Source organism: Falco punctatus, assembly GCF_963210335.1.
Source record: "Falco punctatus genome assembly, chromosome: 8".
Classification (NCBI taxonomy): Eukaryota; Metazoa; Chordata; class Aves; order Falconiformes; family Falconidae; genus Falco; species Falco punctatus.
Genome location: NC_137588.1, coordinates 53602880 through 53619734, shown reverse-complemented (window position 1 = coordinate 53619734; position 16855 = coordinate 53602880). Strand labels below are relative to the sequence as shown.

The 16855-nt window shown below is 42.1% G+C and overlaps 1 protein-coding gene across 1 annotated transcript in view; it reads right to left on the bottom strand.

The window, feature by feature from the left end:
- The window catches only part of UBTD2 (ubiquitin domain containing 2), a 71902-nt gene that overhangs the window by 10352 nt on the left and 44695 nt on the right, over positions 1 to 16855 (bottom strand). Inside the window, exon 2 of the mRNA XM_080398746.1 lies at positions 14471 to 14707. Coding sequence (XP_080254872.1) covers positions 14471 to 14707 — 237 coding nt within the window. The remainder of the gene's footprint in view (positions 1 to 14470; positions 14708 to 16855) is intronic.

Sequence of the window (16855 nt, the reverse complement as noted above, 5' to 3'; positions counted from 1 at the left end):
GGAAAATATTCATTTGCACGATCAGTCTCCAAGGATAACCAGCAAAAATGTTAAAGGCTGCAGGGAGGTCAAGCAAACTGAGACAATCCCACATGAGTACCCACATCCTAAAATACAACCACAACACAAGGCTGTTTAAAAAGGTGGGGGTGGAGGGGATTAAAGGTTACGGGAAAGATTTGAAGCAACAGAAGGCTGCAGCATTGCTTTATCCCATGTAACGTGCTCTTCACCTCCAAGATGCTGTTCCTTCAGTTACCTTATTTATAATTTAAAAAAAAAAAAAAAAGAAAAAAAATATTGATTAAGCGTAAAGGTTGAAGAGTGCATGTTAGTCAGAGCTGCATCATGACCCAAACACGCACCTAGCAGAGGCTTTAGGGATCCGCACAGATGGCAAGAGCCCAGATAGGTTACAAACTCAAGACCTTGCTGCAGCTATGACCTTCTACCAAAAACTTGCTGGATTGCTGCGGAACAAGTAAAGACAGCTCTGAGATTTTGTTATTTCTGTATAATGGCTAATAGCCAAAACATGTACAGAAATGCACACTATATTTTGTTGCAATTTTTCTTTGCAATAGTGCTACAAACCAAACCACTTACACTGTACTAGGCTCTCTGTTAGGCTCAGATGTGTATCAGCAAAAAAGCAAAGCCCACTCCACTTCTCAGTGATAACTGTCAGCAAAAAGCAACGGCCAGCTCTAGGTCCAAACAAACTCAGCCTCTTTCAAGTCATGATTTAGAAGTCCCTTACTGTTTCAACCTTTTCAAGTTGTACTATCACAGAGTACCTTAGCACCATGGAAAAAACCTAATTTTCTTAGAAATTAGTATTTTTCCCCTTACTAGCAAACCCAGATTTCACCAGATGAAGCAGGCGTCTACCACATGCTTTGTTCAGGCACCGATGCACCCTTACCAGCCTGCTCAGTGCTGAAGATATTCAGGAGTTCCTCCTCCATTTCCAGAAGTGAATCTGTTCTGCAGCCTGTCCTGAAGCCCAGTGACAACTTGAAGTTACCATCCCAAGGTATGTAATGGAGGAGGTTGTGGAAGATTTAGAAGCACTAAAATAGCTCCTTTTGGCTCACTACTAGGCTAGCAAGTACCGACCAGGCTCTCTGTGACACAGCCCAGGCAGGACTTTCCTCAGCCACCACCTGGCCCTAAAAAGTTGCGCTAGGGAGAAGTGACTCTGACACTTCTGATCGTAACTGTCTTGCTTGGTTCCTAGAGAAAAATTACCATCTTCCTGTTATTGAAATACCTGAAGCCAAAACAATGAAAGATGATAAATGTCATGGCCACAGTCAACTGGAGATCATGGAAGAGGAGCAGGATGCGTCCATGGGCAAGGAGCAAGCGAGACACCCAAGGTCTGGCCGAGCCCCTTGTTTATCAATCTGAGGCACTACTCTGAAGGACACCAATTCCTTCAGGAACACCAATTTTAGGGCAAAACACTCTGTATCAATTATAGAAGCAAGCAACACCACCTCTGAAGATCATTTTTGCATACAGAAGGCAGCATCTAAGGGTCTCTCATTGGCTTACACTGAATTTTTCAGTGAAAAATACATTTTAAACACTTCATGCTTCTTTTTCTCATTTTACTAGCAGCAGCAAGGCAAATGAAAAAGACACCTAGTTTTGCCACTAAAAGTGGCCAGTGATGGAGTAAATGCCCACTCCTATGAAGGATCGAATAAACTAGACATAATGTCCTGACCAGTACCACATACCAGAGGAATATTATTCACTTAAATCAGACATACTCCTGTCTGGAACATCCATAACATGCAGATCAACAAGCAGTCTGCAGGTTCTTATATGAAGAATTCAAGATGTTCTTTTGTCTGGGGTTATTTAGGGTTTATTTTGAGCATTTAATGGTCACCATGTAGAGTCAGTCTTGGTTCATTGGGGGGTTTTTTTTGGTTGGTTTTTTTTTCCTTAAAGGAGTTAGCTGCACTTTCCTGGTCACACATTAATGATTAAATAAAAACCAAATGCAATTCTGAAAACAGTTGTACAGCCATCCTTACCACACCAGAAAAGGCAAATTGAAACCAAAGACAGGAAACAGACGGGCATATGCTACCAGGGGAAGAGACTTGAGAACAGTCCAAGCAATTATGTTGACGAAATTCCTCAAAATACCTTTCAAAAAACAAGAGCAGAAGTTAAAAATATGTAAGGAAAACAACTGTGGGACGCAGCAGTAAGTGCGTTTTTATTTGAAGGGTTGATAGTTTCTAACCTGCACTTAGATATATAAATATTTCAGCCAGCCACAACTGCTTCACCACCTGATGATCTGAATCAATGCTCCATTTGAAGAAAACATGGAATTCCAGAGTCCCTCCGAAAGGATGTTGTGCACCTCTTTTAAAAAGATTAATCACAGCAGAAATGCCAGAAAGCATCATCTTCATTGTAGCTTTGGACTGAAGAGGTTTTTGAGAAAATCAGACTCTGTTTCAAGGTTAGGAGGAGCCCAGTGAAGCACAACAGCGTAACGTGTTCTTCACCAGCACCACACTGCAGCCAGTACGGCAGAGAGCTTGTACCATTCCTATGGGAAACACCCAACACACAAGCCAGCCACCACAGAATCAAATGCATCCCAGTGCTGCAAGCACCTATAAGGGAATAAGGAAATTTAAGCAATTCCCAAACACGGATGGGTCTTCTCACCATCTTCCACAGTAGCCCTTTGCTTTAAGGCAGCACAAGGTGTGTTTTACATTGTGAACACATGTACTTAGTCCTCAGTGTCTGGGTAACAGCCCAAGTATCTTAGATCTAAGTGAATGGGAGGACAGAGTAAGAGATCCCACATAACAATCTGGAATTTTCAAGAGGATGGAAAACAAAATAAAAATTATAAAAAGGAGTGCACCATTAGAATAAAAGCACCTCCAGCAGTGATAGGCTAACCCAATTCCAAAGATTATCTTTAATTGCCTCATTGATTAGCTATTGTCATTTCCCCCTATTCTCTACTCACAGATCTCTGTACTCAGCTTCCTACCACACGCTATGCACAGCAGTTGCAATGCAGAAAGAACACGAATATTGGCCAAACGTTAGCCTAGCTCTTACTTGCTTCCTTGAGAATGAGAGAAACACTAGCCCTGTGGAGCATCGCCTTGTAGGTGCTGCCGATGCAGCCTTCTCACACGGGATTGGCCAATTTCAAAATAATTTATCAGCATTTCTCTAATTTTCAGTCAGGGGATCTCTTGAACAGTTCACTTCTATAAGAATTATTTCTCTAATGAAAAATACCATACCAAACACAAGGGTTTAATTCAGTTACAAGGTGCATGGTGCCAGCCTAGTGATGGATGATACTCCAAGCATCTCTACCTCTCACTTCTAACTACATCCCAGTGGAGCACAGCTGTCCCAAGATGCAGGGGCTGCACCCAGTGCTCTTCAGAAACCTGGAGTCACACCCAGTGCGGGCGTGGAAATGAATAACCCATGTAATAAAGTGATTCTTAACAGCACTATTATGTGGTAGATGAGTGCACTGCATTCTAAAACCACTACTGGTTTACATCTTTTTCTTTCTAAAATGCATGCAAGCCACTAGCTGTAAAAGTAAAGACCCTTCATAGATGGTCCCTTCCCATGAGATGTGAGGCTGGTGATGCACATATGTCTTTCTGAGCAGTAAAGCTATCCTAGCACTTACCCGACTGCCAGCTCCTGCTTCTTCATGCTGCTGTGATACCCACTGAGTCGCCCTGCTATAGGTGCTTGCAGCTGTCTTATAAACTGGATGGGAGAACTGATCCAATGTTGCGGCAAAGGACATTTTAAACCTAGAGATGCTCACTGACCCTGCTCAGCATCGTGCAGCTCCATCAAGAGATGTGCAGGGGCAACAAGAAGGTTGTGTAAAGGGAAGCAGGCAGCCTGCTCATCTTGCTCTGCTTCTTAAAGCAATTCAAGATCCACAGCCCTGGTAAGTATTGGGAAGCCATCGCCACTTTACCAAATTGAGAATACATATTCTGCCTTCTTCCATGCTGTGCCTAATACCCAAAAGAAATGCTGAACATACCCACATACTTCAAAGTCACTAGCTCTCAGTAATTCCCCTGCTAGTACACACACTCTGCCCTCCAAAGTGCCCACAGCTCTAAAGAACAGACCTGGCAAAGCAGGAGCCCCATCCTGCTATACAGCACTGCCCCTCTGCTCCCTTGCATACCTCCTCTGACTCAAGTGAACACAATCCAAGGAATTACATCAAATGAAAGAAACCAGCAACAGCTAGCTTTGCTATTTAGGAAAGCTCTTACCCCACTCCACATAAAAACAAGGGTTTATCTTCCTCAGTTTATTTTGTGCTTTATAGACAACTTCACAGTAACACACTGCTTTCAGTGGGTCTTTTTAGAGTAAAAACTGGAGCAAAGATAGGACAAAACATAGCTGAAAAGCAAAACCAACCGGCTTTAAGACTCCAAGTCAATGCAGGATGGGGTGATTTGCATTAACTCCCGGCCTCCCTTCCCTAGAAGGCTTTCAAGGGGGAAACAGGGAAAGTACTCAAAAAGCATAAGCATTCACAACCCCACTTAAACATAAAAATTGAATCAAAGGTTTCTCCAGAGCTTTCAACTCCCAGCTCTGAAGTGGTTACTATGAAATAAGGTGTTTCTACTGCACTATAGTCTATAAATAAACGTTGCAAACTTGCCCTTTTTCAGTGTGAAGGTAAACAAATGGATTGCTTTAAGCATCCAGGAACTGAAATAATGTGCTGTATTTTCAGCCAGGAAGAGCTGTTTTCTCACTCATATTTATAAGCCTAATATCTCCTCCTTGAGGTTCCAGTTTAAAAAGAAAAATGCAGCCAAAGCTGCCAATTGTGCAAGTCATGTGATGAGGCTTTATGGACTTACACAGTGCTGTTAAACCAAGTGACAACAGAAGATGGTAAAAAAGAACGAGAAACAAGGCTGTAGAGAAAAGGTTTAAACATGTTGCAGTTTGCATCTACATTTGAATTCTTTTCCAAAGGACAGTAAAAGTTGAAGCAACTGGTGTAATAATTGACTTTTGTCTTCTTAAATTTCACATGAATCAAAAGCAACAATGAAACGATTCTCTTCCTTTTACCAGACAACTTGCTAGACCTTCTAAGCATCTGGCCAGTCGTCAGCTGCAACAGTCGCAGAGCAAAGGGATGCTTCTTGATTTGAGTGTAACGTTTGATTTTGTGTAACGTTTCTAAGGACTTGGCACATGCAGCAGCGCACCTGCCCTTCCCCAGCGCTGCATGTGCCTCCCTGGAAAAAGGCATTTCCCAAGAGTCGGAAGGCATCTTCCCAGGCATGCCAGTTCAATGACAAAGAAAACGCCAAGAATCACGTAGGTAAGAAACAGCAGAGGAGGAAGAGCCGCCACCTTGCCGGCTGCCTCCAAGCAGCCACCGAGAAGCGGGTTGGAGCAGGTTGAACTCAGTGGCTGAGCAGGGAGCACACAGCCTGGAGGCCACCAGTTGAAGATTCCTAATTTAGATGAAGTCTTCTAACGAAAAAGCAATTACTGTGCTTGAGCAGAAGTGAAACAGCCAGAGCATTTCAGAGATTTCTCATCAGCAGGAGGTACTTTCTGTGGACAGAGAGGGCAGAAGGAGCATACGCAAAGCTGCTCCATGAAATGGATTTTGAGGATGAGTTGTCTCCCCCACTGCTTCGCAGGAGCCCAGAGCAGGTGCTCATCCAGCAGTGGGACAGTAGCATTTCTTGTCAAGTTTGTCACGTCTTCGCATCACGTCCATGCTTCAGAGTGATGTGATGATGAGACTGCAACAACCAGAGCAGCCAAAACTTGAGAGGGGCACCACCGAAACTGGGGCTGCAGCTCCCACCTCGGCGGGCAACCCTCTTCCAGAGTATCTATCGGTGCCGCACACACACGGAGGCAGGAAGGTATTAAAACCAGTCTGGGTGCAGTCTTGTAAAAGCCAGACTCAATGTACTCACTAACCGTTTTAGCAAAGATAAACCTGAGGGAACTTGACATCAACAACTTTTAAAAATAGACATTGATGTGTCGAAGAAAAACCAAAACACAAGCACTCTCCTAATGCACACTCATGTCCTCAGCACTAACAACAACTCGCCTGGTTCCTTGCAAGACACCAGCAATTTTTGGCTTTTAATTCCTTACTGTTGGTATTTTTTTTTACCCTAAGTAAAAACAAAACAGAGAAGCCTCCCCTCAAACTAAGAACTGCTTTCTACTGAGCAGAGTTTAGAACAAAACAAAAACAAAGAAACCCCCAAAAACAAGAAGCAAAAAACCTAATAGCCTCAACTGTAAATTTTATGATGCTCACTACAGAAAGATTTTAGTTTCCTTAGCTTTTTACAGCCTGTGTGCTTATCTCTGTACTACTGCGGATCATATCGACAGATACGCTTTGATAGTCAGACCTCCTAAAGCTTTCATAACTCTGCTGAAATCTAAAATTAGACAGCCACAGTCACCAAATCCTTTCACTATCCTTTTAAAGAGACTTTAGAGAAACCTGAGCGAGCATTCTGTATCCCCACACAGTAACACATTGTTCAACGTTTCACATGTGTGCAGACAATGTAATACATTATAGAAAAAATATTTTGTCAATGACAATTAAAAAGTCTCTTCAGACAAATGAGCTACTGAGAAAGCAATTCCTACAGCCTTAATCCCCTAGCAAAGGCTAAGCAATGGATACAGTAGTTGCAGGCAAGGGTGGGAGAAAAAAACGCAAGGATCTTGCGGCTTAACAGGCAGCAGTTTACAGAAACAGATTCAATTTAAATGCTAAAGATGCCATGGCAAAGTTTACTGTACAGATTCATCACTACAACAGTTAAGTCCAATAAAGCCATCACACAAAAAGCAGTATAAAAATTAGAGTTCCACTTCTGGACCTACTTATTTTATGGGAGACATACATTAAATGGTCAGTGTTAAACATCTACTATACAATTTTGTTGTAGGTATTTCTGAATTATTGTACAACGTTAAAGACTAACTCCTGAGAGCCTGTTGACTAATTTCTACTGCTTCCTTTTCTGTCTACATCTGGCAGCTCGCTTTTAGCAATTACGTGTTTTGGGAGCCTGGAAAATCAGTATACGGGACGGATACACAGGGCCCATTGCAGAAAGCTCATCTACAGTAGCATCCCACCACTGGCACTCACATGCAGCAATTCTCAGATGTCAACAAAGATCAAGCATGTGACATGAGGATCCTTAACATTCACAGAGAAACAGAGTTCGGGAAATATTCCTATTTAATAGGTAAAAAACATCACATTAGATATATTTTCCAAAAGGTGATGGACAGTCTGCAACAGAATAAAATCTCTTAATAATTTCAATTAGAGACCATGCCTCAAATTGTCTTAGAAAAAGTATGCCTGATTTCGCTTCTGGATAGCACAAAGAATCCCTCTTCTGATATATGATCTGGTTTTAATACAGAACAGTTTATATGCTGGTGATACATAACACCTTTGGTTAAATTATTACAAAGTGGCACAGCCACTAATGGCTGATACAGCCTTAAAATAACACTTTTGGGTCCTCTGGGTCCACCTGGGCCACCAACCTGGGATGTGGGTGCTAATTTCCCCTCTCCGGGACAGAGAACTGTCTGGTTTCTTTTCAATAAAAGCACTGAATGCTATTTTCATCCTCCCTTACTCTTTCTACAAGAACAAGCTACTGGGATCACTCCTCCCTTTCCTCACTCCAAGTCACGTGCAACCTCAGGTGGTTTTGTTGTGCAAAGGACGGTCTGTACACCCTCCACTCTCCTTATAAGCAAGGATGAAGCTGGTTGGGATGACTAACAGTGATGGCACGTACGCTCAAGCCTTCCCATCACTGTGGTCCTCAGCCCTGCAAGGAAGAAGAAGATAACTTTGCTTTTGGTTTGCCTCTACCACCAGTCCAGACTGTGTTGGCCATCCAGTCTCAAACACTGGGGAAAGCTGCTTTAGGCAAATCCCGTATTTCTTGCACCAGCATGATCTTGGTATATAAGCTTTTCATGAAACTACTGCAGAAAAGATGTTAGAGCAAGGCAAAATCTGTCAGCCTGAAATTTCCCTAAACATTAGAATAATGTCAGTGAGTATAGCATCAAAGTAACAGCATCCACTGTACAAAGTTAGTAAAACACCATCCTAAAAAGGTAACATATGAACAGTCTACCAGCACTAGGCAGCAAGAAAGCACACTGATGCCCATCATCAATAACCTGTGAGCCCGCCCAACACTTCTGAGCACAGGCACAGCTTTCATTTCCATAATTTTTCATTTCAATAATTCTTCTGATTTACTTCAAGACCAATGAGAGAAGGTGAAATACCACCTCCAGGCAGGGAGCAGAAGTTTCCCAACGCTCCCAGTGATTTACTTAAGCAGCATAAAAACCTCCTTGGGACTTCTCGCATGCTGAATGCAATCAATGCTAAAAGCAACACTGACATCCTGCCAAACACACGCGTGCTATGGGCTGCTCTCCTCTTTATCCAAAATCATACCATTCCAACAGTTTTAGCTATCATCTTCTCTCCCCCTCCACCTTGCACCCCCAAGGTCTTGATAGCAGCTGGTATAAATAAAGAACAGCAGGTACATGAAGTGATGTAATGTCCTTTGAGACAGCGACAGTCTCCGAAACTCCAGTGCACACAAAGGGGAGGCAGCGCTCAGAAGGATGCAGGACTGCAGGCACAGCCATTAAAAGCTGCTCTTTAGTGCAAGGAAACATCAGGCCCAAAGGCAGCAAAACACAGTACGATGCACACAGGTCAAGGGGGGCGGGGGGGGGGGGGGGGGGCAAGGAGTTTTTCTAGAATTAGGAATTTGTGTTTGGACTGGGGTGGGTGGGGTAAACAGTGGAGGTGAAGCATTCTTTCCTCTACACCATTGCTGCTGGCTTTGGCTTTTTTGAGGTTTTTTATTATTATTATTATTACTGTTTTCTGTTCAATATTTCACCCGAAGGAGAAGAAAATGCTCCACTCACAGCAAGAACCTTTCAGTAATTTCACCTACTTTTCACCAGCATTTAATACTCACATCCCTACTTTTGATGATCTCAAGTGTTACACACAGTGAATGCGATAGTTCTGCTTGCACACAAAGAGCCAGCGCTGCAAGACTGCTCGCTGCAAAAGCCTGCTGTGAGCTACAGGGGCTGTGTTTTAAGGCACAGAGAAGTTGACTGCTCCCAAGCACAAAGCCAGTCTTAACAGAGAGGCCCTTTTATTGTTCAAACAGCATTAAAAGAGTTAAATCCAATATACTGGTAACAACGCTATAGCGGATTAAGTGTCCATCCTGAAATTTCAAAAGTCCACTTAACCCCAGACAGATTCCAATTAATATTAACTACTTTCAGGACAAGTTCAGCTCAACACTAACATTTGGTGCAGACCCTAATAAAATACCACATGCTCTAACATTTCCTTTTTGATAGCTGAGAAGTATGTAAAACTGTTCTTCATTAAATTTAAATGGACTCATTAATAAAATATTGAGGATGTGCTACTTTAAGACATCAGGAAAAAAAAAGTATAAATTGGCGATAACGTTATTTCTATTTTTAAATACATCCCACAGAGGCACCCAAGATAGATGAGAAGTGCTAAGCCCATCCCACAAGCTTATTTATTTATTTAATGCTTCTTACATGCTATTTTTAACCGCGGAAGACAGCAAAAGGCATCCATTAGAAAAATTACACTGGTTAGAGTCTTCCTCACACAGGTTAGACAAGTGAGGTATCTGGCTGAGCACAGCATTAAAAGATGTGAGTTTTTCCTCCCTTTCCTATAGGTTTCTGCAATAAAAAAAGCAATTTTATTTTTGCAGCATCAGCTAGGGCCAGAATCTGTATCTGCAAACCTCTGCCAGTCCTTACTCACTCCCCAGCCCCCTCTTCCCACTCCTCCACTTCCCGCAAGGTTTAATTTTATAATACACAGCTTGAATGCATACACAACATGCTTACCACACAGGGACAGTTAAAAATGGGGATCTATGGATTTGGTTTGGGTTTTTTAAGCCTCAGTTGTGCACAAAGAAAATAAATAGGAGGAAATGCCACAGTCTCACAGTATTGCATCATTTTGCAGAAGACCTCTTCCTCTGGGAGAGGAAAAAATTAGTTAGAAGTTTTCCATGTTTTCGATAGAGTTAAAGAAATTTATCTCAGTTGATGTTCGTTTTCCATAGGAATTTTTTGGTGAGCTAAGAAATCAAAGGAAGAACATCCCATCCTTGTCTGTCCCATCACAAATAGAAGTTTTCACGCACAAAAATGCTACAGCTACATTGTCAAATTATTTACTTAGTGGAAAAAAAAATGATCTTGATTTCTGCATGTCATCTTCCCAAATGGTTGCTTTCTTTGGGGAAATACAGAGCATTTTCATGCACTGCCTGAGCAACAAATTTTCCCTTTTGCTCCTATTTGAAGAAACAAAGCCTAAACTCCAAGGAGGCATTCCCAAAGAGTTTCTACCAGGGTTTCTCACGGCCCAGAAGACAAAATGGCAAAATGGCATGTAGGCATTTAGGTGTTATTTCAGGAGCCTCTACAAGCATTTTGATTCTCATTCTAACTTTGCTATAGAAGACACCGCCTGAACTGCACATGGAAAAACAAACTGAATTTGCTGCCTGGCCAGGTAAAGAGCTACAGCCAATAAAAAAAGATAGAAAAGGTGAATTTCAGAGGTGACACAGGCCTCGTGCCACGCTCCAGGTCCCTGCCCAGAGCCCAGGGCAGGGTGGGAGGACAGGGCACAGCACTGCTCAGCAGTTACGTGAGCACAGCTAGACAGCGGTGTAAGCTGGGTAAGCACAGGACTGGGTAGTTAATGCACACAGAGCAGCTGGATTTCTATCTTCCTTTCTTAAATTTTGCACAAAGCAAGTTTTTCGTAAACCAAACCCCAGAGGGTTTTGGTATCACTCAGAACAAGGACAGTTTGTTTGTTCTACCTGCCTGGAGATAAGCTCAGTTTGCTGACAACGGGCATTATTGAGTCCGTAAATGGAAGGCTTTTATTCATAATCTATTCATATATGGCACCAACAATGCTTGATGACGAAGAAATACTTGAATTTCTAGAAGTAGCTTTCCCTGTAGCGGAAAGGTCACATTGCAGAGAGAACTACGCATGCAGCTGATGCACAAGTGTCACCAGCAGAAAGCTGAATAAAACGCAAGTAACAATTATGCAGGTACAGAAATCACTACTAAACTCAAGATTCTGGAAAAATATTCAAAATATTCTCTGTATTTGGAATCCGGCCTTAGGCCAGGCCCAGCTTGGGTAACAGAGCTTCTGATACAACTTGGATTCCTGACTTATTTCTGAAATATTCTGAATATTCTGCATGTGGGCCTTAGAAAGCAGCCTACAGTCTGCTAGCAGTAGGCAGGACCTGAAGCAAACTGTCTGCTGAAAAGCCAAATTTAAGAGTTCACATACTTCTTCCCCCTTAAGTATTACATTCAACGACATTAAAAGGCTTATTTCCAGGGCATGGCATCCATCCTACATTCCTCAAGCTGCCCAAAGAGAAGAAATGTGAGTTATCTGCCCAGTTTCAGATTTTTGCTTGCAACCAGAAACTGCTAGGACTTAAAAGCCTGAAACATGCTCATAAAGTCTGAGCTTAACAAGCATGTATTCAAGAAACTAAGAAACACTATTTGCAAAATCTGGGAGTGTTGAAAATATACATCACTTATCCTCTCTTCTTGTAGGCAAGCAAGACGGACACACAAGTGACTCCATCTCAGAACCCAAAGACAGACTCAAATTTCCAGGCAGGTTTAAACTGCTTAAACTTTCCCACTTGAATAAAATCCTCCTCCACAATTGCAAGTTGTTATGCCGCTTAATGAGACGAAGCAGAGACCCAACATGTCAAACTGCTTCTTTGCATGACTTGACACTGTAAACCTAATGTTTCCCTTGGAAGTGCTGTTTGTATGTACACTTGTGCAACATTTAAACTGAACTCAATCTAATGCCATCAAAACAGCTCATTACTGGGGTCTTGTCAAATTCCATAACCACATCATACAAATAATATCCCTCTCACTGCAAAAGCATGCTTTGGATTCAAATTTTCATTTACTGAAAGAATTATTTTTCTATCGGTCTTCTATGTATGGTCATAAGCAAACGCAGACCCTCACCATGGAGAGTGGACATTCACACACCGAGACAATTCTTCAGGCTGAGCAAACATCCAACCTGCAGAGCAACTCATGTAAGCAGTAAGAGACCATAGAGGAAGGCAATTTATATTTTGTTAAACCTGCCCCATATGTAACATTGAATTTTCCTGGCCTCTACTCTTTTAGCAATTAAACAAAACAATGCAGTGACTATCTTAGGTCTGCAAATATGCAATCTCTGAGATATTAATGATTTCCATTTATCTGAATGGTGACTTAAAATTAGCAGTAACTTCAGTTACCTGTTTTGCCAGATGCCTTTCACCTATACAATTCTCCCCAGCTTGCAAGGTGCCTAAACACCCAGCTTCTTCTGGGACACTTTCAGGAATGTAGATGTTTTGGAAGGACAAAAATCTAGCATCATCATCAATTTATGAGACTGTTCTGTTGCTTTCTGGAAACGGAATAAATATGCTACGCTATTTAAAATACAGTATTGATAGATATAAAAATCAGGAAGCCTTGTAGGTAATTTAGCATTTTCAGATTCCGGCCAGTTTGATGAATTAGTGCAAGGAAAGAAACACGTATGACAAACACGGGCAGAAAGAGGTCTTCTGATACCAGTTCCACACCAGACAACTTGACTCCTCCTCCCACTTTTGAAAACCGTATTAGCTTACAGCAGGGAAATTAATTTTCTCTCTCTAATGGATTTGGTCTAGAATGGATACAGACCTCCAACAGTCTGTCAAAGAGGAGGCCTGAGATCTCCTTGGCATTGGCATGTTCTGGAAATAATGGACAAATGCCTCTTTAAAACTACAGCTACTACAGAAACCATTTCTGTATGCATAAGCAAGCAGCCTTGATGAAAACTCCCTCATTATCAGTCAAACCGGCAAACCACAAACCTCCTTGAAAACAAACAATGATCTGGAGGACCACAATAGATTGGCCATGAATTATGGAAAAGCCAGGTTGTGTTGCAGCTCTGGAAGTTTCCAACTCTGGGCGACATTGCAGAGATCCTGACTACTCAACAGAAGTGGGGAAAACACCACGTTAAGCCACAACTACTAGTAATGCTTCACACTTTAGTATGGGAAAAGACAGAGAGATCCCTAAATCCACCCCTTCCAAACTAAATACATGATCAACTGTGACTTCTTAAGGGAACTGAAGTCCTAAACATCACCAATAAAAAAAAAAAAAAAAAGAGGCAATATGAATACTCAATCTAATGAAGACTAGTTACCCTGGAAAGCAACGTATGTGATCTTCCAAATAACCCTTCTTCTCTCCCCAGAAGACACTAGTCAACCCATGGAAGAGAGGGCACCAAACAGAACTTAACCAGAACACATGCCTGCTTCAGTTTTGTGCATTTTGTCATGGGTTGGTGGGCTTTTTGGTTTGTTTTTTTTTTGGTGTGGATTGGGGTTTTTTTGTGGGGTTTTTTTGTTTGGTTTTTTTCATACTCAGTTTCATCCTGACTGTTTCAGGTCACTGAAGGTACAAATTCATTCAATTACTTTTTTTTTTTTTTTTTAAATAGAGAACTTGATCTCTATTTTTATTGGGAGTAAAGGGAAGTGATTAATTTCAGAAGGGTGGAGTGAGGGAGAAGAGAGCTTGAAAAAAAAAAAAACCCAACAGAATTCAGAACAACAGAGCAATGGGGAAAGCACTCAAAATAAGTACCTAGACTTTATCTCAAACAAGATCTTACAGCAGACTGCCAGCACCAAGGTTTTGGGGAAGTTTTTCATACTCTTCAGAAGAGAAACTTTAAAATCCCCTGACAATTTAAGTGCCAAAGAAACCCATAAGATGGGGGTGGGTAGTGGTGCGGGGGATCTATTTCCTTACAAAGGGAGGCTCGGAAAAAAATAAGAAAATTATGCCTTCGAGCATCCAGGTGTTTCAAAAAATTACAGAAAGTCACAAGTGTTGCCTATAGAGATCAGACACCTAAAACTGTGCATTATACCACGTGCCAGATGATACATTAGAATTCAGGTAACTACAGAATAGTAGCCTTTCTTGGTCCCTCTACACACAAACATGATTTTGCTTTGAAACACCAAGTAGGAAAACATGCATACTGAGGTACAGGCACATTTTAAACTATTGCATATATATCTCAATTGATTTTCAGCTTAAAACCACATTTGCCTTAACCTACATTACACTTCTCACAGGCCACATCCATCTTAGATGAACCTACCATGTGGTAGTGTTATGTTTGCACCATCAATGATTGCTTGTGCCAGTTCGTGATCATTGCTCTCGAAAGCATGTGCAGCAGCCTTGAGGGCATCCCAAATCTCCTTGCGACCTTCAAAAGCTGGTGCGGTGTCCCAAAACTCGTCTCTCTTACTGCGCAACTGTCCATCTGTCATGGGGTAATCACTTTTCCATTTCGGTTTCTCCTTTTTCAAGGGCTGATTACGACCAAGAGCCACTGTGAAGGAGAAAGAAGGGAAATTAAAATAAGGTAATAGCACACAATTACTGAAATGACCTTTGCTTATTGTCTTTGGGATCTACAGAACCAAAGTTTACTTTCAGGCAATCCTGATCCTTTTTCTTCCATCTCCTCTGAAGCATCACCTCCCTTCCCTGGGCTCAAAGTTGGTTTTACCTCTTAGAAAAACTGAAGGGCTACCTCCTGTCTGCTGATTTCACCTGCACTCTGAGCACTGCACAACTTCTCCCCAAGCTCCCAAGTAACTCTGCATCCCCCCAGCCTGTGCCCTGTGTGCCTGGCTGGGACACTCACACCCCACACAGACATCTTCCAGAGGCTGTAGCAGCAGTACAGCAAGACACCCATTACTCCAACATCAGGGTGCAGCAAGACCCCACTGCATCTGGAGCTCTGCCCTACCCTGCCAGCAACGCGCTCTGCTCAACAGATGTGATACTCTGTTAATACAAGAGTTCCAGAGGCTGAAGATTTATTATTTTTTTTCATCATCTCCTTTTAAGCAGTTTTAATTCAAAATATATGTAGAAAGGCAAATAAGATGCACAAAAGCTAGAACTGTCAGAGATAGAAGCCCCTACAGAACAATCCAGGAATCTATCAAGCTTTAAAAAGTAGTTACCTCATTCACAATAAACACAAAAGCAATAGTTTCATTTTAACTACAGCTATTTTTGCATAATAGGCAGTTAAGATAATCACATAGGTATAATGTCTGTGGATTAAAACTACCTGCTCACTTTAAATTACAGCACTGCTAAGACTGTGCCAAATCCTTCTCTTCCACTTGCGTAAGGGGTTATTTCAACTTCTGTTGAAAGGAAAAGGGAAAAAGAAGGGAGCAAACTTCAGTGCACACTGGGAAGAAAGTCTCCCTGCAAGAGTTAAAAGCCTATTTCCTTCAGCACCCTCGTGGCAGTGAGAAGCTGGAGCAGTTTGCTGCAGCCAGACCCTTCGAGGACAGTACTGGGAGAGCAGCGACAAATCATGAAAACAGTTCTCACCACAGCAAAATAGTTTAAATGTCTCCAGAGGAAATGAAGCGTCTTTCAACAGTTAAGCTAAATTTAAGTGTGTTTGAAACGGAAAATAAGCAGTCCCTCCATGGGACAGGTCATAGAAACGGAGTGATGAGTACGGAATGTTTTTGCAAGACAGGTAAGCTACAAAGGACTGAAGCCGATGAAGGATTCCACCACGTATGATGCTCAAGAGCCATCCCCCTCCTATGCTCTCCATGAAAAGCCCTTACCGTCCCCAGAAAGCAGAGAAACCCCAGCTGCTGTCAGGCCAGGGAACCATGAAGAGATACAGTTTGTCACCTCATGTCCACGTTACCAAAGCTGAAATACCTCTTACAAGGATGAGACACCAGAGCCGCTGCAATATCAAAGCCTGCAGAGCAAAGCTGCTTCTTACCAAGCGCTCCTGGCTCATCTGCAAGGATGGGAGAGCACCAGGACAAACACAAGGGCTCACATTTAGCATTCTGTATCCCAGGTACATCCTTAGAGATAACAAGAAACATTTCCTTTCTCCAGACCCTTGTATTTTTCTGGCAGAAAACCGACAATAGCTGACAACCGCCCCCCGTATATCTCCTCGATCATACTCCAGCATTCAGTTTTCAATGGAAGACTAGTGTAACGTCTAAATATTCTTCACCGTTCTTAATCTAGACTTACGCTGTACTTTACAGTTAACTACAAACCATATTTATGGCAAAGAGTGGGGAGGGGTGAGGGACATGACTGGGAAGAGTAAGTGTACACCTATCAGAAATACTCATTTCAGGTAAGCTGTAACATTTTGCAAAAGTAGTATTTAATTCAAATATTCTCTATCCTTCCGTGATTTTTTTTTCTGCCAAACATACTCAGCTGTTTTCAGAACAGCACTTGACACCGGGTCTCAGGTTTGGCCACCAACGCCTGGTGCTGCAGCAGGCATTTCAGCTACACGCAGGCTTTAAGGAAACCAAAACACATACGTGAGGTTAAACCTCGTGCCCTCATACAGTCTGACTTTATATGACCAAAGAACTATCTACTTCATTTCCATAACTCAGAATGACATTCACACTTAAGAAGCTGAGACTTAAGTCATTGAAAATAGGATATTTTA